The 23,018-nt window shown below is 44.2% G+C and overlaps 1 protein-coding gene across 1 annotated transcript; it reads right to left on the bottom strand.

Moving 5' to 3' along the window:
- Positions 1 to 10,137: 10,137 nt before the first annotated feature.
- Positions 10,138 to 21,462, bottom strand: LOC114693812 (leukemia-associated protein 7 homolog). The gene is made up of 2 exons (XM_028870338.2): positions 20,882 to 21,462; positions 10,138 to 10,603 (listed from the first exon to the last, which is right to left on the bottom strand). The coding sequence occupies exons 1-2, from the start codon at positions 21,302 to 21,304 to the stop codon at positions 10,397 to 10,399; spliced, it is 630 nt and encodes a 209-aa protein (XP_028726171.1). The 5' UTR covers positions 21,305 to 21,462; the 3' UTR covers positions 10,138 to 10,396.
- Between the last annotated feature and the right edge of the window lie 1,556 nt (positions 21,463 to 23,018).

Below are 23,018 nucleotides of genomic sequence, written 5' to 3'. Positions count from 1 at the left end.
TAGCTCTCCTCATCTCCTATTTCTCAGCACTTGAACATCTCCTTCTTGACCACTACCTACTGCAAAAAGAAGCTTTTATGACCAAGTTGAGAGCAGCCCATGTCTGACAGCACCAGGAAGCTGGGTGGGTGGTGGAAGTTGGGTCAAATGTTCAAAGACTGGGGACCTATTACCTGTAGACTCCAGGAGCTAGGCAGGCTGGGTGATCTCTTTCTAAAAAAGAAAAGGGGATATATAATATAGATATATAGGAGGATATGGAGATGATAAGATAAAAGGGTAGATTAATGAACCTACTTTTAAAGAACAACTTGTTTAAAATGTTTTACATTGGTATAGATTTTAGTTTATGTTTTAAAATGTTTTACATTGGTAAAAAATTTTAGTTTATTAATACAAACTTAAAGTTAATTTTGTTTATACTGTATATATATATTTCTATTTCTTGTTTGAGGTATTATGTTTAACTCATTAAAATTGTAATGGATGATTTAAAAATAGATTAATAATCAGTCATCTATGATAATCATATTTGTAGCCATGTTAGTTAAGTCTTCTAGGTATACATAGATATATTTCAGATAGATAGGTAATCTTCAAACACTTCATAGACCTAGAGAATATGGCATTTAAATATACTTAAAATTCTGTTGACGTGAGACACAATTGCTCCTGGCTGCACAATTGATCCCGAGAGAATGTTGGGCTTCTAAGACATTTCTGTCTCTCTCTTCTTTCTTTCTTTCTTTTTTTGTTTGTTTGTTTGTTTGTTTTTCAAGACAGGGTTTCTTTGTACAGCCTTGGCTGTCCTGTAACTCTCTGTAGACCAGGCTGGTCTCTGAACTCACAGAGATCTGCCTGCCGCTGCCTCCTGAGTGCTGAGGCTAAAGATGTGCAGCACCACCTCCCAGCTAATATTCTTAAGATGTTACAAAAAAAAAAAAAAGTAAAATTCAAAATATAGAGCAATGCATATTTAACTGTAATTAAACAGAAGTGTGAGGACGGTTATATAAACAAGGTTTATCTCATTCTTACCCCTTCTTTGCTTCAATCAAAATTTCGAAGAAAATGGATAGAAGGTGCTCACATTCTCCCTGGATATGATGTTCATCCAGTGTAAGTAGAAATAGCATTCCTGCCCTGGATACAGAGTGTTTCAGTTCTGAAAGTCATAGCAAGTAAGTATCTACAATAACATGAAACCTGAGACTGGGCAGCAGGGCAAGAAAATAGGTGGGAAAGTGAAGGAAAAGAACCAGAGACCAACATCTGTTAAAATTAACTTATGCATAAAAGAATATTTAGATGTAAAAATCATAATGCAATTCATCTTATGAATGCCTTTGGCTACAATTTCTGCACAAGACGCTCCAAGAGACAGAGAGGGGCTGAGAGAAGACTGAGGATTAAGAGATGAGAGAAAACTAGCTTGGAGGCTTGCCTGTGATTGCTTTTCCAAGAACCCTTGTGGCACCAGGGTTTCCAGGCCATTAGAAAGTGGGAGCATGATGCTTTTCATTAGAGCGAGTCTAAAACCAACCAGGCTGGTGTAATGATCCTAGCAGGGGAGATGATGGTACCCCAAACACACACATTTCCCAAATCACTTTACCATGTTCTTCATGTTTGGGTTACAACCTCAGTCTCCTCTGTATACTTCCACCCCTCTCCACCCTCCCTCCATGCTCAGGGCTCTTCTACCCCTGTCCCTCATCCCTTGCTCCGTGTTTTCCAAGCTTGTGCTGTGCTCTGCACTCTCAAGTTACATTCTGAGCTACGTCCACACAACAGGAGGGAAAGAGACTTTGCAGAGTCTCCTTGTACCAACTGAAGCCAAACTGTTCTCTGCAACTTGTTTCTGGGCTCACTGGAATTTGTTCTTCTGCCAGATACCCTTACGCTCCACAGACATTTCCTAATCCATCTTTACAAAAATGAAGGTGAAACCATGATCATTCTAGTTCTCATCAAGGCCAGGTTGGAAGAATTAGTGAGACTTCTGTGCCAGGAAAGGTTTCTTCTAGCCTTGGAAGTGTCTCCTGACTTAGGACTGTAAGCACAAAGCAGACATGAGCTTTTCTATAGGAAGTGACATTGGGATTAGTAATGCCAGGACTGTGGTGAGTCTTTAGGCATGACATGGAACACTGTGCTCCCCAATGAGAGAGCCCCCAGGTGATACTCAACTTCTTGGTTGAGTTCTACTGAATCACATGTCTTGAAACTCATGGATCCTCGGATTTATCATTATTTTAGATAGATTTACTGCATGGGGATCTGGCACTTAGAGAGGGAAGAAATGTGGAAAGGGGGCCAATTGTTGAGAGGGATTTTAAGATGTGAAAGATTTGATGCTTGCAGTCCAATATTCTGTCTAACGCAAGAATCTCAATGGTTGCCTATCCACTGAAGGCCATCATTTAAGTTGAGGAAGCCAATCCACTTTGGGGAGAAACTGTGTGTCTTAGAGTTTCTACTGCTGTGATAAAACATCAAAGCAACTTGAAGAGAAAGGTTTATTTTATCTTACAGTTCCACAGCATGAGAAAAACCAGGGAAGGAACTCAGTCTGGGCAGGAACCTGGAGGCAGAGCTGATGCAGAGGCCATGGAGGGGTGATGCATACTGGCTTGCACCCTATAGCTTACTCAGCCTGATTTCTTATAGAACCCAGGACTCCTGCCAGGGGGGTGGCACAACCCAGTGTGCCTGCCACTTCAATCTCTACCTTTAGAAGCACAGTCTCTCCTTCTTTCCTACCTATATTGTCTTCTTCTTTTTTGCTTATAAAAACATGGAGTTGCATTCAGTGTCCCACTTAAATAATCCCAGTCTCATCACAATAACCTTAAGTTAATATTCATAGGTTCCCTTGTTAGGATACAAATATATCTTTTAGAGACACCCCCCCCCTATTTAGCTGTGGCAACATAATCAATACATATACAAACCATTAGAGGAGCAATGCAAGAAATAAAGAATAGAAGAGAGGGAGGGAGAGAGAGGAGGGGTAGCAGTAAGAATTGATCAGAGAGTGACGTGTGTGTGTGTGTGTGTGTGTGTGTGTGTGTGTGTACTTGGATGTTTATGTACCTGCACATGCATGCATGTTGCTAGGGACTGAAATTAGGGCCTCACACATGCTGGCAAGCATGATACCACTGAGCTGTAATCTTACAAAGGATACTATTTTTATTAAAGAAGCATGCAGATGTGTGCAAGGGGAAAGTTGTGGTGAGTGTGGGAAGGGAAAAAACCAGGGCATGAGCAACTAACTAACAGCCTCCTGTAGGATCTGGGCAAGTCCTCCTGGAGGCAGTAGGGAGCTCAGGGTGTATGGGTACAGAGAAAGGGTTGGTAGTTCCACAGTAAGACAGTAAGCATACCCATTCAACGGTTTTCATTATCTCTGTGTGCTCAGAAGCCAAGCCACATGCTAAGAATGAGGACATCAGAGGAAGGTAGCTTGAGAAAGTGTACAACTGCCTCCCGATGGAAACAGTTGAAGACAGCAATGACCTGTCTCTTGAATTTCCTCCAACAGTATACACTATAGAAGTGCAGTGATGCAAGCTGCTTATGCAGGCTTGTGTTTTCTAGTAACCATACTGAAAGTTTTCTTTTAAAGGTACACTTAATCATATAACATATGTGTGCAGTGTTTGTGCATGGCGTCTTTTATGTAGTATGGGGGGGGTGCACAAGAATGCAGGTGCATGGGATGCAGCGGGCAAAGGAGGACACGGGGTGTTTTCCTTGATCATTTCTACCATCTTTTCTGAGATAGGATCTCTCGATGGACCTGATGCTCGCTGTTTTGGCTGGGCTGGCTGCCAGTGAGCTCCCAAGACCAGCCTGGCACTGCTCCCCAGTGAAGTGGCTGCAGGCATTCATAGCTATACCTGGCTTTTATACAGGTATTTGGAGATTTAAACACCAGCCCTCTTGCTTTCAGAGCGAGTGTTCTTATACCTAGCTCCTCTAATAACCCATTTATTCAACCCAACATGTTCAAACCATTATCATTTTAACATGAAATTAGTCATAAGATACTGAGGTAGGTTCAGTCCCCTCTGCTAGCAGCAAAAGCACTGAGGGCTCCTGGGAAAAGAACAAAGGGACCTGCCAGCATGTGCAGCCAATGTACATGTACAGATGTGTGCAGGTAAATGATCGTAAATACTGACAAGAGAGATGACTCCAAAGCTCAGTGTTAGGTGGGGAGGTGTAGAAAGACAGCAAGGACCAAAGGACTCTCAGAACGTGCTGCTAGGCAACAGACACAGAAATGCAGGATTCCTGCCCTCAGAAGGTTGACCTCAGGGACAGATGTGCCCACTAGCCAGACTGTTAAAGACAATGTGTGAGAAGCGCCAGAACTGCAGCATGAACTGTGCTCCAAACAAATTAAGGCAGGAGGAAGTCATTTCCAGAAGGGTGACCCAAAGGGAATAGAAGGTCAGTGGATCAATGGGATTTTAATCCATCTCTGGGAACCATGGTACAAAGTGAAGGGGAAAATCACAAGCTCAGATAGAAAAAGCAAAAATATTAAATATGTATTAGAATAAGAGTAAAAAAACAACCTTGTTCATCAAGAAAATGATTCGCCGGGCGTTGGTGGCGCACGCCTTTAATCCCAGCACTCGGGAGGCAGAGCCAGGCGGATCTCTGTGAGTTCGAGGCCAGCCTGGGCTACCAAGTGAGCTCCAGGAAAGGCGCAAAGCTACACAGAGAAACCCTGTCTCGAAAAACCACAAAAAAAAAAAAAAGAAAAGAAAATGATTCATTGAAATGGAGTAGGCTGCCTGCAGATGATGATGTGCCTGTCTTTAAAGGGGAGTTCTGGGCCAGGCAGTGTGGCACATGCCTTCAATACCAGTACTCAGAGGCAGAGCCAGATGGATCTCTGTGAGTTCAAGGTCAGCCTGGTCTACAGAGTGAGCTCCAGGACAGGCACCAAAACTACACAGAGAAACTCTGTCTCAAAAAAGAGAGGAGGAGGAGGGGGGAGAGGGGGGGGAGGAGGAGGAGGAGGAGGAGTTCTGGAGTAGGGGTTGCTTAGTAGGTAGAGCACTTACCCAGCACACACAAAGTCCTGGTACTGACTTCTGCCCTAGTTGGGGTTCTATTGCTGTGAAGAGACACCATGACCATAGCAACTCTTATAAAGGAAAACATTTAATTGTAGTTGGCTTACTGTTTCAGAGGTTTAGTTCATTATCCTCATGGCAGGGAGTATGGCAGCATGCAGGTAGACATAATAGTTGAAAGTTCTACATCTGGATCCGAAGGCAGCAGGAAGAGAGAGAGAGAGAACTGGGCTTGGCTTGGGCTTCTGAAATGCAAAAGTCCATCCCAGTGACAACTTCCAACAAAGCCACACCTACTCCAACCGGACCACACCTCCTAATCCCTCTCAAAGTAGCACCACTCCTGAATGATCAAACATTCAAATATATGAGCCTATGGGGGCCATTCCTAGTCAAACAACCACAGAAAAATTAACACTAATATCCCTCAAGTTATTCTACAAAATAGAAACTGAAGGAATGTTATCTAATTCATTTTATGAGACCACAATAACACTAATATCTAAACAATGTAACAACACAAAGAAATTACAACCCAATCTCCTTTATGAATATTGACGCAAAAATTCTCAACAAAATACTTACAAATTGAATCCATGAACACATAAAAAAGATTTTCTGCCATGATCTAGTAGGCTTCATTCCTAAGATACAGGGATATTTCAACATGCATAAATCAAAAAAAAAATGTAATTACCATGTAAACAGACTGAAGGACCAAAATCAAATGATCATTTATTTAGGTGAGGAAAGATCTTTGACAAAATTCAACATTCCTTCATGATAAAAGTTCTGGAAAGACTAGGAATACAAGGGACATATCTAGATATAATAAAGGCAAGTCACAGCAAGCCTACAGCCAACATCATCTTAAATGGAAAGAAAAATGAAAGCATTTCTACTAAAATCAGGAACAAGAAAAGGCTGTCCACTCTCTCCATACCTAATCAATACAAGTACTTGAAGGCTTAGCTAGAGCAGTCAGACAACTGAAGGAGATCAAGGGGATACAAACAGGAAAAGAAGAAGTCAAAGTATCTTTACTTGCAGATGATATGATTTTATACATGAATGACCCTACAAACTCCATCAGGTAATTTCTTCTGGTGGGAAACACTTTCAGGAAAGTAGCAAGATTCAAAATTAATACACAAAACTCAGTGTTCTTCCTATATACAAATGACAAACGGTGACAGAGAAATCAGGAAAGCAATACGTTTCAGCATAGCATCAAAAATATCTGGGGTTAACTCAAACCAAGAAAGTTAAAGACTTGTAAAATTAAAAATCTTAAAACACTGAGGAAAGAAATTGAGGCAAATACCAGAAGATGGAAAGATCTCCCATGCTGTGGATCAGTAAGATTAACAGAGGGAAAATGGCCATCTTCCCAAAAGCAATCTACATATTAAACTCAATCCCATCAAAATTCCCCCATAATTCACAGATATTAAAAGAACAATTTTCAATTCAGTTGGAAACACACACACACACACACACACACACACACAACCTTTAGGATGGCTAAAACAATCCTGAATAATAAAAACTGCTGGAGTATCACCATCCCCAATTTCAGGTTGCACTACAGAGTTATTGTAATAAAAACTGCATGGTATTGGCATGAAAATAGACATATTCAAAGGACGCAAATGGAGGACCCAAACATAAATCCACACACCTATGAACAGCTGATTTTTAACAAAGAAGTCAAAAATACACACTGGAAAAAAGACAGCATCTTCAATAAATGGTGCTGGTCAAACTGGACAGCTGCATATAGAGAAATGCAAACAGATTCATCTTAATTACCCTGTGTAAAACTCAATTCCAATTGGACCAAGGACCTCAACATATGATCAGATGCCCTGAATCTGACAGAATATAATGTGGGAAATAGTCTTGGACTCATTGTCACAGGAGACTTTCCAAACAAGACACAAATGGTACAGGCTTTAAGGTCTACAATAATTAATAATAATAATAATGATAATAATAAAAGGGACCTCATAAACCTGAAAAGCTTTCATATGGCAAAGAGTACCATCATTTGGTCAAAGCGTCAGGCACAGAATGGACAAAGAACTCAACCAACTACACAGCTGACAGAGGTTTAACATATAAAATATATAAAGAACTAAAAAACTGGACATAAACAAAACAAATAAGCCAATTAAATAAAATCAGGCACAGAACTAAGCAGCGAGTTCTCAAAAGACGAAAAACAAATGGCTGAGAAACAAATGCCCAGCATCCTTAGTCATCTTGGAGACACAAATCAAAGCTTCCCTAGCGCTCATCCTATACCAGTGGAAAGGGCCAAGGGCAGTAGAACAAATGACAGCCATGCTTTAGGGGTGGGAAAGGAGGAATTCACCCACTGCTGGTGAAAATGCAGTCTTGTACAGCCACGATGGAAATTGGTGTGGTGGCTCCTCAGGAAGATGTGAGTAGATCTACCCCAAGATCCAGCTATATCACTTGTCTTAGTTAGGGTCACGATGGCTGTGATTAAACACCATGGCCAAAGCAACTTGGGGAGAAACAGTTTATTTGACTTACACTTCCATGTCACTGTTCATCGTCAAAGGAAATCAGTACAGGAACTCAAACAGAGCAGGAACCCAGAAGCAGGAGCTGATGCAGAGGCCATGGAAGGGTACTGCTTACTGGCTTGCTCTCATGACTTTCTCAGCCTGCTTTCTTACAGAACCCAGGACCATCACCCCAAGGTATCACCACCCAATGGACCCTCCTCATCAATCACTAATTAGAAAATGCCCTACAGCTGGATCCCCAAAGCAACTGGGGAAGAAAGGTTTGTTTGCTTTCCTCTCCAAGTTGCTTAGAGAACACTTCTACCTGAGCTGTGGTCCTGGGCGCTTAAGAAAGCAGGCTGAGTAAGCCATGAGAGCAAGCCAGTAAGCAGCACCCTCCATGGCCTCTGCATTTCTCTGCCTCCAGGATCCTGCCCAGCTTGAGTTCCTGACCTGACTTCCCTGGATAATGTGTAGTGATTTGGAAGTGTAAGTCAAATAAACTTTTCCTCCTCAAGTTGCTTTGGTCAGGAGTTTCATCACAGTGATAGAAAACCCTAACTAGGATGCCATCAATCACTAATTAAGAAAATATCCTACAGGTTTGTCTACAGCCCAATATTATGGAGGCATTTTCTTAACTGAGGTTCCCTCCTCTCAGATGTCTATAGCTTGTGTCAATCTGACATTAAAACTAGCCAGCACACACTCCTGGGCATATATGGAAAACACTAGTGTTCATGGTACTGAAAGGTACTCTGCATACTACCAAAGGAGAAAGGTAAACACCAACCCAGCTGAAAATCCTGCAGTCTATAATGGTGACCTAACTGCTGATGTGCTGGTACAATTGTGTACAAAAAAAAAAAAATGTGATAGTAACCAACCACTAATCTGATTTGATTTAAGACCCTCCCCATGGATGAAACCCATGCTTGTTTACTGTTTGGGTGGCTAAGAGCCTGAGACTAGACAGGCCAGGAACCTAAAAGAAAACCAAATTCTATTCTTCTCTGAATGAACGTAGCAATAAAATGAGTCCTAACAACATTCTGCTATATCTGTAGATCAGTGTCTAGTTCAGCATCATCAGAGTAGCCTCCTCCTACAGTAGAAGGAACTAATACAGAGACCCACACTGGACAATGTGCAGTGAGTGAGAACTTTGGAACACTTGGTCCTAAATGGCATATCTTCATCAAACCTCTCCACTCAGGGCTTGGGAAAATATGCGGAAGAGGAGGGGGAAAGACTTTAAGAACTAGAGGAATGGATGACTTGAAGGAAACAGTGTCTTTCAGACACAACAGGACTGACCACATAGGAGCTCCCAGAGACTGTGGCAGCATGAGTAGTTTCTACACAAGTCTACACAGTCAGATGGGGTCCCCACACCGAGAGAGGAAAGTGGACAGAAGATCACAGCTCTAACCAAGAAGCTATCTTCAACTGACAATCTCTTACAAAGGAAAAATTGACTTTCCCATTGAGTCTCACTGATATAAGCCATATTTAATGGCAGGCCCTGTGTCCAGCAGTAGACGGCCACACAAAACAAACTCAATGGTATTTTTGGAGATTTTTTGCCTCATATTACTTTGTTTGCGCTTTTTTTTTATTTATCTAATTGGTCTTTGTGTGTATATTACAGTTTATGATTTCCTGTTTTATCTGGAAGGAGATGAAGGGGGGAAACAGTGGTATATTGCATGAAAAAATATTTTTCAATAAAAGAGGCTCTGCTTCTTACTAACACTTATTTTAGACAGATACACCTCACCACTCAGACCCAGTTATTAATTCTTTCAAAGGCAAGCCACTCATATACACTTCCTCCCTCTAACCTGGTGCTGCTTCCACAACAGACTTTTACGCACAGCAAGGCCCTTTAAGCTCAGGTATAGATGTCACTGAACAATAGAAAGCATGTGTAGATAATTGTTACCAAAAATGATAATGGAACCACCCTCTCTTTGCAGATCCAAATGTTGGATTGTGCGAGGAGAAGTGCTTGAGTGTCCACTCCCTCCTTCCCCTCGCAGCACTTTGCCATCTCAGTTGGCACATTTAGAAACAGTAAGGGAAGCCAGATGGTTCCACATTGAGAGTTTAATAGTAATGTACGTGTATTTACATACCGTAGAAGCTTGGTGCCCCGCAGTTCATCCTTTTAAATGATGTGCACAGATCAGTACATAATGATACAAGGTCTAGAAGCAGCTCTTCCTGGTAAATTACAAATGACAGGGCTGGCTCACAGTGACTGGCTGGCACCTATGAGTAAAGAGCACTGTCACTGCGTATAATGAAGTGCCCAACAACCAGAATGTGTCAGTTCCCAAATGTCCCATTCACTCAAAATAATGTGAAGAGCCAGGGTCCTTCTACTATCCAAGTCTGTATTAAGCCTGAGAGCCCACAATAATACAAATATAGATTCAAATATCATTCAGTCAAAACCAATGCTTAATATGGTTAATAAATATATACATAATACAATCCAATTAGCTCCACAAAGAGAAATATATTTCAGTCATAAAATCAGCAGTAAGTTAACATACTTAAAAAATGTACACTACAAGTTTAGAAATATGTGCACTCGCATGCTATAATGCTGAAGGCTCCAGGCGCTCTTGGGCAGACGTAGACGTGAACTATCAAGTCCTTTTGGGAATATGAACACCCATCACGGCTAGTTGTTTAGGAAGGCGAAGGATCCGGTTCTCTCAGCAGAGCCAGCTGCAGTCTGGCTGTCTCTCATGCTCATACATCTGGGAGATTCTGTAAGATCTGTCTCAAGGAAGCACAGGCCACCACGTGGGCATCCGATGGGAGATTAGCAAGTGACTGGATCAACTTCTTGACTATGGTCTTCAGGCACTGGTGGGCGGCATTCAAGTCTCTGTCGAACTGCTGTCCTTCAATCTGCAGAGCCAGGTGACTGCAGATGTTTCTAAACTCAACACTGTCCTGCAATGAACAGCAAACAGGCGGGAAGTCAGAGCGATGATGGGACATTGGTTGTGCTTCCCTTGCCTGATGTCCAGATTTTTCTCCAAGAACCACTCTCTCCATCCTTAGCTATAGGAGGATGGCTGGACCAAAGCTGACCCAATCCCACCTCCGGGCCCATGAGATCAGAACTGATCAGGAATGACAAAATGACCACACCCAGTCAAGTGACCTGACCAGAGATAGACAGAGTGACCACACCCAGTCAAGTGACTGGTCAGGTACAGGTGATTACAAATGCCACTGGTCCCACGGCTACTGGACTGGAAGAGAGAAGCTCTCTTTGACCAGGATTACTTGCAAACATTTTGTAACCTGTAGGACAAAGTACTAATGAGGATGTCTCCAAAGCAAAAAGGTAGATGGAGGAGATTAAAAGTGACTGACTCTAATAATCTTTTTTGACTATATGGATCCAGCAGGGAACTCCAGGATTTCTCATCTAGCTGAGTTAACGAACAGCCATTTTTACTGAAGTTAGCTGAAGCCAAATTTCTGTTACTTATTCCTAAGAGAGCCATGACAAATACATAAATAGCCTGTGTTCTTACGGTTTGGTATTTACCATGCTCAGGATTCCACAATAGAATTTACTATGCAATGGACGTGGCCTCCAGAAATGGCCAGCCTGGGCTACACAGTGAGATCCCAGTCTCAAAAAACTTAAATACCCTAAACTGGTAGATCATGCAACAAAATAAACCATGCAGCATATACTATACAAATTGGAAAATATTAGTTTGAACCAATGGAAATAATCAAACAGAGTTGTTTTGAAACACGTGTGGAATATTTGTGGAATCTGATGCCAGCATATCATCACAGAGCATATCTTAACACATCTGGAAGTCTGTGTCATACAAAAAGCACAGCACACGCAGGGAGAAATCAGTGAGGCAGCTTATCTTCCCAAACACACATGGGTTAAAAAAAGCACTTCTAAATAATTCATAGGTCTACCAAAAAAAAAAGGAACTTTGAAAATACTTTATATAGAACATGCACAGAAACATTGCATCAAAACTGTGGAAAGTAGAAAGATATGCAGACTTAAATACCTACATGCATAAGTAAAAAAATTACAGAAAGTTCCTAAGCAAATAATTAAACTCAATAGCTTGGGAGGGAAGCATAAAATGCCACCACACCCCACTTCCCACCAATGCAAAGAAGGGCTAAGAGTTAATGGGAAGGTTGGGGAGTGGGAGGTTTGAAGGAAAATGGCCCCATAGGCTCTTATATTTGAATGCTTGGTCTCTAGTTGGTAGAATGGTTTGGGAAGGATAAGGATGCATGGCTTTGTTGGAGGTGTGTCACTGGGGGTGGGCTTTGAGGTTTCAAAAGGTCACACCATTCCCAGTTAGCTCTCCTTCTCTCTGCCTCATCATTATTGTCTCAACATGTCAGCTCTCAGCTACTGCTCCGGCACAGTGCCTGCCTGCCTGCTGCCATGCTCCCTACCATGATGGTCATGATGTGCACCTGTTCATACCTAACCCAAATTAAAATGCCTGGAAAAATAAACCCAGCTGGAGCAGTGGTGGAGCACGCCTTTAATCCCAGCACTCGGGAGGTAGAGGCAGGCAGATCTCTGTGTGTGAATTCAAGGCCAGCCTGGTCTGCAGAGGGAGTTCCAGGACAGCCAGAGCTGTTATGTAGAGAAACCTTATCTCAAAATAAAAATAAAAAAAAAAATATGAAAATAATAAAGTAAAATAAACCCATGGATCTGAAACCTGAAGTTGATTTCACATTTACTTATGTAAAGACTCAAATAGGGCATCTTTGGGTGAAATCATAGAGGTTTCCAGCTGGTTCCCAATGGCCTGGGCCCACTGCAGAGGTCTGGTGAACTCTGCAAGGTCTCTTTTGATTAGCCTAGTATAGTCTTTTCTTTTAACCCTTTCTAACATACAGGTACAGTCAACGAAAACTAATGATTGGTAATTGACTTTCCATGGGACTCCTACTCGGAGGGGGAAGTAGAGGGAGGAAATAAAACAGGCAATATCTTCTCTTTTTTTCTAGAAGGGCTGAATGCCAACTCTGAGTACACCCAATCATTGCCCTCAATCAACTTAACGCTGCTCCTGCTGGGGAAGACTGGAATCCCAAGACAGGAGGTTAAGGCTCATTAAATGCTCTGTGGCTTTCAGTAGAAACACACAAGATCAATACTGGCCACGATCTCCCTCTGAGTGCCTTCCATTCGATGACAAACCATATTCTCCTGTGACTGTTATAGAGGAAGTCCCAGACGCTCCCCCAAATGAGGCAATATCCTACAGCACTTTGAGCACTTTGCCAGAGTTAAAACCACATACACGAGCCACTGAAAACAGTTAGGGGAGCCCCGAAAGCATTCTGTAATTCAGACTCTGCCTATGAAATGTGTCCATGGCTACAGCGGCCCAAACTGAAGGCACCACTGACCTTTTCAAGTGCATTGAGATTCCCCTCCCATGTCTTAATTAATCTCGTGGGGTACCAATCTAGCCCTGTTTAACTCAGCAAATAAAGTAGCAAATTTATTTTAAATGTGCATCAAGCTATGTGACTTGACGACACTGGATAAAGTCAAGGAGACACGTTTCCCTGTCTCTAAAGAGCTGATAATGCAGTGGGGAGAATGGGCACATGATCACCTATCCAAACATGCAATGAAAATTGATAAGCTCTGCAGTGAGAGGAGGAAGACCTGAGTGTGTGTTTTGCATGGACATGGCCTGTGGAGAACTCCAAGGCCTTGGACTCATGGGACAATTGGCAAAGCCATTATCCACAAGGACCAAGCTCAAGATGGGTAGCAAAGCTCTCCTCGGGGTCCGTATATATGAGTGTTTATGGACCGTTGGTCAGTGTGCGCAGAGTATCAACTGCAACTTCTTCCTCCAGATAGGTATAGTCTGAGACTGCTTGCCTACAGAGATGGGACTGGCTAACTCCTCCCGCTGTGCTGTACCTAGTAAATGTGCTGAGCTTCCAGGTTGAGGCAGAAGAAGGCAACCAGTAGCTTCAACTCTTCATGTATCTGTGTAATTTTTGTTTATTCTCTCACTGCTCCTAACCATGGTTCCTAGACCCAAGCCACATGGGACATGGCAGAAGTCCATGGGGAAATTGCAGGGATTGAATTCTATTGAAGAACAGACTTTTACACACTTAGAATCAATGCCCAGTCCAGGGTCCCTACAAAGCTGGGTGAGTCCTTTCTACTGTGTGCCCCATGCCTTCCTGTCAAAAATTCATTCAAATACACTAGAGGAACCCAAGCTCACACAATGAAACTACTTTAAGAAGATTACAGTTTCATTGATTTATCATTATTGTAAGTGTATTATGATGTGTATATGTGTGTTGTGCACACAGTGGTATACATATGCCAGAGTGCATGTGGAGGTTGCAGGCAGAGCAGCTTTTGGCAGTCCATTCACTCCTTCCATCACAGGAACAGCCTTCTCCAAAGATCCAAAGATCACATACTAATTCCCAGCACTGTGAATATGTCACTCAGCATGGCCATCAGGCTGTCCTGAGTGTCAGGACGGGCCTCCCTCTGAGCAGACAGAGCCCATTCTCTCAGGAACAAAGCAATTGCCATCAACACTCTGGTTCTGCCCTTTGATAGGTCACCTTCAGATACTGCATTTTATCTATGGAAAATGCATTTTCTCATCTGTAAGATATAATTAATGATCGCTAGCATAGAGAACTGTCTATACTGTGCACAGTCACCCCTGCTAATCAGTGGCCTGCCCAGGGGCATTCTCTCTTCCTCAGCTCTGAGCTCTTATTCAGTATGAAGGAATTCTCTTAGGAACACCACTGCCCTAGGGCCTTCTTGCATCGTATATTGTGTTTATTAATAATGCATATGTCTGGAATGTTTGAACAGTATTTTTTAAAACCCGAAAAGAAATGTGACTTCAAGTTTTTGCTCCGGTAATGCTCATAAAAAGGAGAAGTTAAGCCCCTTTCAGGATCTTACTGAAAATAAACACTCCCCTCAGAACTGAAGGCTTAAAGACAGGAGGCATCTGTCAGCAGGAGCCAGGTTCTGGGCTTGCTTTCTGAAAGCAGCATTGATGGGCAATAAATCCATAAGTGCAATATGATGTCACAGGCTCTTAAATGCAGATAATTCTTAAACAACCTATAAGTGGATATGAGTACATGTTCATGTGTGTGTGCAAATGTGTACGAGGAAAGAGATCGATGTCAATCACTATCTGTATGTGTGTGTTATGAGTGTTGTGTGTACATGTTTTATTTGTTAGTGTGCATGTGTACATGTGAATCTGCATTCACGAATACATAGAGGCCAGAGGTTGATACCAGATGTCTTTCTTCAGTTCTTCTCCACCTTTATTTTGAGGGACAGGATCTCTCAGTAAACCTGGACCCATCAGTTTGGCTAGACTGGCAGGCCAATGGACTTCAGGCATCTCCTGTCTCTACTCAGCCAAGCACTAGGCTTACAGGCACATGCCATACTGCCTGGCTTCTCCTTGGGTTCTGGAGATCTGAACTCAGGTCTACTCCATGCCTGTGCAGCACTTTCCTGACTAGCCATCTCCCTACCCCTCTACTTTTAAAAATATATATTTATATTTTATGTGTGTGATGTTTTGTTTGCATGTATGTTTGTGTACATGCATGCAGGCCAAAAGAGGTTGAAACTGGAATGATAGAGGGTTGCGAGCTGCCCTGTTGGTGCTGGGAATCAAACTCAAGTCCTCTGGAAGAACAGCCAGTGCTCTTAACCTCAGAGCCATCGCTCTAGCCCCCCCCTTTCTCTTTTGAGACAAAGTCTCTTACTGATCCTGGAGCTCATTGATTCAGCTAGACTAGCTAGCTGGCTGGCAAACTTCAGGGATGCTCCTGTTTCTGCCTCCCAGGATGGAACTGCAAACACACACTACCATTTTTTACATGGGATGAAGGTAAGAGCCTGTATGTACAGGGTAAGCACTTTACCACTGACCCATCGCTGCAAGCCCCTAAGGTGATGTTTTTACCTAACATGTTACCTCCAAAGTCACGTAAGAGATCTGCACAACTTTGGTTGGCAACCTACTGATGTCAGAATGAAGTTCATTCTCTTCAAGATGGTCACAGCCCAAGGTAGAGTTCCAATGACCTCATAAGCCCCTTTCTTCCTACATCCCTTCCTAACAATATCTACAGAGAGCAGGAAGGACAGGAAGTGAGGCAGACAGGAAGGCAAAGACAATGGTGAGCGGGCTGTGCCTCAGAGATAGAGATATACACGGAGGCAGAGGCAGAAGCAAGAAAAAAAATAGTACTATTGATCTTCAGAGACACACACTGAAGATAAAGAAATCATATACCCTGGAGGAGACGTGCCTCCTGGCACCCGTCTGGGAGGACTGGGCCTGTTCCCACCCCAGTACCATTGCCTTTTATCCCATCTATGCCATGTTGAACTTAAGAAGAAAAAAAACCTCTCCTGAGTTTCTTGGGGCAACACCTTGTCCTTGAACATCTGCCTAGCCAGCACACCAGCTCCTCTTCTGCCACCTAGGGCAGTGCTAAAAAAACAAACATGGCCGCAGACCCATCAGGATTCTCCACAGCACACATGTCAGTGGAATGAGAATGGTGTTTCCTACCAGAGAGGAAGACTGGGAACAACTGGGAACCCCAACCTCACCTACTCATCAGAGTCTGGCTCGCAACTCCAAGGTCACAAGGCCATGCTCTCATAAATCTGTCACTGTGCATCAATGAAATACGCAGTGCGGAACCTAGTGTGTACCAATCACCATAAAGAGTCCATCATCTACAGGAAATTCAGCACTTTGACTGGTGGTGGGTCATGATGAAGCCTCCTCATGCTCTAGCTTTGGGTATGGCACCATTTACAGCAGGACAGTCCAGTGAAAAAGCACTTTTGTGAAGAGTCCAGACGACTCAGGTGTGCTCATGGAGGTCAAACCCCATGTAAGTTCCTGCCCAGTAGCCAAGCAGAGCTGTTTTAGAACCTTCTGGCCTCTTTCCCCAAAGTTTCATTTCAGAAAGCTTTCATGTCACTTCCACTATAAACTATTATAAAACTGTAAATAAACTAGCCGGTGGACCACAAAAGCACAATTTTGTCTCAGGTAACAAGCAGTCTCCTAGCTGTGGCTACTGACGACCATGAACTTTTATTTCTTCAGCAGTATCGCAGTGTGGTTTACTCTTGCAATGGCCCTTTGCTCCTTGCCCAGGATATTAATCAGCCCTCTGCCCAGGTTCCAAGTTCTGTATTAGCCTTTGAGCCAACGCTGTTACCACACTGACAGAGCTTGTGTTCAAGAGGCCCTTCTGTAGTGTCTAATGCTAAGTCATAAGGCCTCTGTCATTCACCTCACCACACACAGGCATTGTCCCAGGCCACCACAGGGGTAAACATAGTGTGACAAGATTAGAAGGGAGAGTGTTCACATGACTTATAACTGTACATGGTTATTAACTGTTCTAGTTTACTGTTATTGTAGTTAATCTCTTATCTAATTTATAGATTAAATGTACCTATAGGAAAATACAGAGTGTATTCCGTAGGGCTGAGTACTTTTCTCTATAGAAAACATGAGTAGGGACAAGTAGGATTCTCTTCAATGGGACAAGGAAGAATCCACGGAGGGAAACATTGATTTGTCTGAGACAGACGATAAGAAGGGCGGGTGGAAGAACTGCAGAGATGGCTCAGTCAGCGCGCAGTGCTTTCTGGGTAAGCATGAGAACCAGAGTTCAGATCCTCAGCACCCACGTTAAAACCAAACAAAACACCAGGTGAGTAGTAACACCCTTCAGATCCCAGGGCCGAGGAAGCAGGGACAAGGAGATCCCTGGGACTCACTAGTCAGCCTATCTGGCCAAACTAGTGAGCTTCAGGTTTAGTGAGAGGCCCTATCTCAAAAAAAAGGTGGAGAGAAACTGAGGAAGATACCTGACATTGATCTGTGGGTCTCCACCTGTACATGTATGTACACAGCATGAACACACATACACCACATACACACATACCACATACACACACAACATACACCAAACCACCACCCCCCCACACACACACACACAAATGAAATAGTTCCGAGGGAAAGGAAGATATTTTGGTCCATTGGCATCAATTTTCCCAGAGGAGGAGTAAGATCTAGATAAAGACCTGGAAAGGGTAGAGTGTTCGTAGGACCTTATGTCACCCAGAAATGTCTAAAGGATTTCTGAAAATGGGTGGCCACTGTACTGAACAAAACACCACAACCTTAGTGCCAGTGGCATTAGGGTTCTGGTTCCGGCAGCCTCAGAACATCACCACTGACCTGACTCACACTGAAACTCCCCACCTGTGACTGCTCTCTCTAATGTTTTCTATGGCTGTAGAATGCCATGCAGGCTTTCCCCTGCCTGGCCCTAGGTGTCCAGAATCACTTTTGCCCTTCTTCCAAATTGAACTCCTCGCAGCTGCAGCCACATCAATGCTTGTGGTTTGAATCACACAGCCCCTTTGCCCCATGTGGAAAGCAAACAGTCATTTTTAAAAAAGAGAAGAAGAAAGAAGTTGCTTCCCCAAGAAACCTTCATAGATTACCTTTGACAAAACAGATCGTTCAGCCTCTCTAGCTGCCAGTCTGTGTCCTGCATGTCTGACATCACACTGTTGTTGTTGGTTTTTTTTGTTTGTTTGTTTTTTTTACCCTTTAAGGGCCCACTACCCATCTCCCGAATAAATACACGGAAAGTGATGCTTACTTATGAAGGCCTGGCCTTAGCTTGGCTTGTTTCTAGCCATTAACTTATCCTGTTTCTCTTTAACTATCTCTGGGTTTTTTTTTTGTTTTTTTTGTTTTTTTTTTTTTACCTTTCTTTATTCTATATCTCTTTCTTTCCTTCTTACTCCCTGGCTGGCTGCATGGCTGGATGGCTGGCCCCTGGCATCATCCTCTCATCCTTTCCTCGTTCCTCCTCTCTCTTCCCTAGATTTTTCCTATTTATTCTTCCTGCCCTCCAGCCCATCTGTTTCTCTCTCCTGCCTTGCTATTGACCATTCAGCTTTATTAGATCAATCAAGTTTTTTAGACAGGCAAAGTAACACAGCTTTGCAGAGTCAAACAAATGCAACATAAAAGAATGCAACACATCTTTGCATCATTAAGCAAATATTCCACAGCATAAACAAATGTAACACATCTTAAACTAATATTCCACAACACACTGCTCTGCTGCTCTGGCTTGAATATGAAAAACAACCACAGGCTCCTGTTTTGAGTATTCTCCAGTGAATAACTCTACTTGGGTTAGGGCTGTACAGCTTTTAGAGAGTGGGGCCTATGTGGTAGAGGTAGGCTTTTGAAGACTAAAGACCATCCCTAGCCCTCACCCACCCATCCCCTTCCCTGCTTACAAGTCCCCATGATGTCTAAGCACCAAGAAGCTGTTCCACCATTCCTTCCCCCAGAGGATGCACCAAAATATCTTTGCAACTGTAAACCAAAAATAAATCTGTCACTGGGCAAAATAACTCAGTGGGTGAGTTATTGCCTGGCATGCTCGGGTCTTGGGTTCACTTCCCAGTACCATCAAAGAGGAAAAGAGGTGAAGGCTAGGCCAAAATAAACCTCTACTCCTTTAAGTTATTTCCATCAGGCTTTTGGTCATAGTGACCCCAAAGCAACTATTACACACATGCATTTCTAATGTGTTTTAATATTGCACAGCACTTAAAATTTCATCAGTTCTGAGATACACATTCTTTTATAACTTAAACTCAATGAAATTAGTATGTAATTCACAGCCAATGATAGGTCATACATTGGCAGAATTTAATTTTTTCTTGTGGGGGGGGAGGAAAAGAGAGAGACACCCCTGCATCCGACAGTGCTTGGTGATGTTGATTTGAATTTCTACAGCCTGTGATGCAACTTAATATAGTGCATGTTTTCCAAACTTTGGCGTGTAGAATAAGAACAGCATCAGCTCTTAAGGAATGCACCAAGCTCTCCTCAACACCGCATCTCCTCGGGACTCCCAAGTGGTTAGACAAGATGATGCTCCCGGCCACAACTTGAGAGTCGGCAGGTCGCAAAAAATTGTGACCTTAAGACAATGTCAAGTTTGCTTTCTATTGCTGTGATAAACACAGTGACCAAAAGTGACCTGAGAAGGGAAGGGTCTGTTTCAGCTTACAGTGTACAGCCCTTCATGAAGGAGTCAGGGCAGGAACTTGAGGCAGGAACTGAAGCAGAGTCCATGGAGGAACCATGGTTATTAGCTTGTTCAGCTAGCGTTCTTTTTTTTTTTTTTTTTTTTTTTTTTTGGTTTTTCGAGACAGAGTTTCTCTGTGTAGCTTTGCGGCTTTGCCAGCTGCCCAGGGGTGGCGCTGTCCAGTGGGTGTTGGCTCTCCCCTCCGCTCCCCTCTCACATCAATCACTAGTTCAGAAAATGCCCCCACAGACTTGCCTACCATCAATCTGATGGAGGCATTTTCTCAATTGAATTTCCCTCTTCTCTGATGCCCCTAGCTTGTGTCAAGTCAATAAAATCTAAGCCACACAATTAGGTTAGTTAACAGTAAGGCCAGGACCGAACCCCAAAACCCTAGACCCCAGCTTACCTCAGCTCTCTTCCCAGTTCAAGCCCCCATACACGTCAAGCTGACTCAGCAGGAGTCCCTTACTGTTAGCAAGCCTGTCAACATCTGGGACCACCTGCCCTCAGCCCACTTCATGAGGATTTGGGTTCTCTGTCGGGTCTCTGCACTCTGTGAGGAACTGGATTTATGAAAAACTATTGTGATTCACGAATGTGAAGGAACTTTAAATAAACGTGGATGATGCCGTCATAACATATGCAGCTGGGCTTGGAGGAGGAGGTAGGGGCAGCTGACTTCTACAGGTAGAAAAATTATTTTTGTGACAGGTAGGTCTTGACAAGGCTTCTCCTCCTCCTCCTGCACCCTAACCCTTTTACACACACACACACACACACACACACACACACACACACACACACACACACACACACACTCGTCCTGGTCCAGGTCTAGTTAGTCAGGCGCACCCCGGGTGGTTGGTTCTCTCAAGCTCTCTGTCCCACATGCCAGTCCTCTGTGCTTATCTCCTTTTGCCCTCTTCCCCCGCCCACAGCAGATTGACCACACCCTGCTTGGACCCCTGGGCCCATTCACTCCATCCAGCCACTGCAGGCCAAGGGCAGGCATGACAGACTCACCTTCAGGTGGATGGGAAGGGCCGCTCTTGCTGAGAGAGGCCAAAGCAGAGTCTGCTCCACGCTGACCAGCTCCGAGGTCGAGTCCACCACGCGGGCCAGAGCACTGCGCATCGCCATCCGCGCCAAGGTGCAGGGCCCGCGGTCCCGGGGGAAGGGCAGCAGCTCCGCGCCCCCCTCCGCGCCTCGCAGCCCGCCTGCTTCGGGGGAGCTCCGCGCTCCGGCGCCCCCGCGCCCCAGCCCCCGCCGGGTCCGCATCTGGCCTGAGCGACGAGCTTGGGCGACGGGCACGTGGTCCTGACCGCGCGGGCTTCCGGGGGCGCTAGGACCGTCGCCCCATCCCCACTCCTGCTGTAGCAGCTGCAGGGTCTGCAGAGCCACCATTTGGTGGCTGATGGAAGCCACTAAGGGCGCAGGGCTGGCCATGGCCGGCTGGCAGCTGTGTGAAGACGAGCAGGTGGAGCGCAGGAGAGGGAGCCTAGCGGCGTTTGGGGTCGCAGGGTCACATTTTTCTTACTCCTAGCTCTCCTCCGGCCTCCACGTCCCTCAGCGTGTGTGGCCCGCCCCGCCCCCGGCCCGCAGGTGGTGACCGAGCTTGCCCCGGCATTCAGTTCCAGGCAGACTGGGCTCAAAATGACCCAAAGCTGCCTGAAGCCTGCTGGGTGAGCGCTTGAACATCAGCCAGATGCTGAGCTCTGCTTCTTCCGCCTCTCAGGGCTTTGGTGGGGAAAGCGCTGCTTTGTGCGGATGTATCTATCCCCAGATACCCCCCCCTTTCTTCCCAGAAGGATGCCAGCCTAGGACCGCTTAAGGCAGGGGAGGCCCCGGCAGGGGTACCACCTAGAGCCAAAGTTCCCTGAGCTCCTGCCAAACTCACAAAGGAGACTGTTGGATTCCCCTTCCTTCCCTGGGGGCATTTTCAGAAACTCACAGAACTAGTCTTCAGGCCTTGCAGACTCCCGGACAAAATATGTGGACAATGTATTTTAAAGTTCAGCCCTTATTGCTCAGTTACCGCAGGTACTGACATCCCAGTTGCAGAAATGGCGTGGAGGAAGAGTTGGCACCACAAATGAAGAGTTGACGGTTTTTTGCGGAAGGACTCAGGCAGCAAGGTCAAAGGTCAATCCTCTTCCGCATGAACCTCAGGACAGCTGTATAATGCCCATTTTTAATTACACCAAACATGGCTGTCTCCTTTAAGTGATGTGAAAGGACTGGCAATTTTAATTTTTTTAGATTGGCAGTCATCAGTGGTTTTTGTTTTTTTCGTGGAGGGGGGGATTGTTTTGGTTTGGTTGTTGTTTTTAAAGGCATTTGGAGGGGATAGTGAGGAGAACTATCCCAGAAAGCATCTTTTATTTTCTTTCCTGCTCTCTTCTTGTAAGGAGAATCCAGTGATCCAGCAAAGGCAAGGGCACGGAGGGGTGAAGAATCGAGGGTGAACTAGAGGCCCAGGCGGACGGCGGGTGTGTCCTGTCCCGTCATTTCTGGACGGCTCCTGCATGGAAAAGCCATGGCCTTGGTGCTGTCACACAGCAGAATGAGCAGTAAGAGATACGGGACCCTTCAAGATTCATTGACTCCGGGGGAGTTGAAGGGAATCCTCCCACCCTCCAGCAAAGGTACTTGGAATTCTCAGTGTTTCCTTCCCCTTGAAAACCAATCTGAATAAATAAAGAGGTTTTGTTTTATTTTTAAGCAAAAGCAAGCATGTTCACATTAATTGTATCTAGTTGAAAATGCTAGTCTGTGCCAGCCACAGAGGAAATTTGGAGAGAAGTAATTTAATATTGATTAGTTTATCTTGCCATAAAGTTACTTAAGTTCATATGCAGAAATACAGAAATTCTTCCAATAGTGTATGTATGTATTTTTTTTTTTTAATCTTTAGATGTTGAAGCACATTCCGCAAAGATGAAACAGGAATAGCACAAACCACACTTTGTTTCCACAGAGTGTGTTAGGTCTCTGGGAGTTCATGAACTAACCATCTGCTCGGTTGACTGCAAAACTCTCCTGACAGACGCCGTTCCAGTCAACAGGACAGGGGGTACTAGACAGAGCAGAACCTCGGCCCTCTTCTACACACCACACTGATTCGCAGAGCCATGAGACAACTGAACTTCCAGAAGTCCAT

This window comes from Peromyscus leucopus, unplaced genomic scaffold, assembly GCF_004664715.2.
Source record: "Peromyscus leucopus breed LL Stock unplaced genomic scaffold, UCI_PerLeu_2.1 scaffold_244, whole genome shotgun sequence".
Lineage (NCBI taxonomy): Eukaryota > Metazoa > Chordata > Mammalia > Rodentia > Cricetidae > Peromyscus > Peromyscus leucopus.
This window is presented reverse-complemented; position numbering and strand designations above follow the sequence as displayed.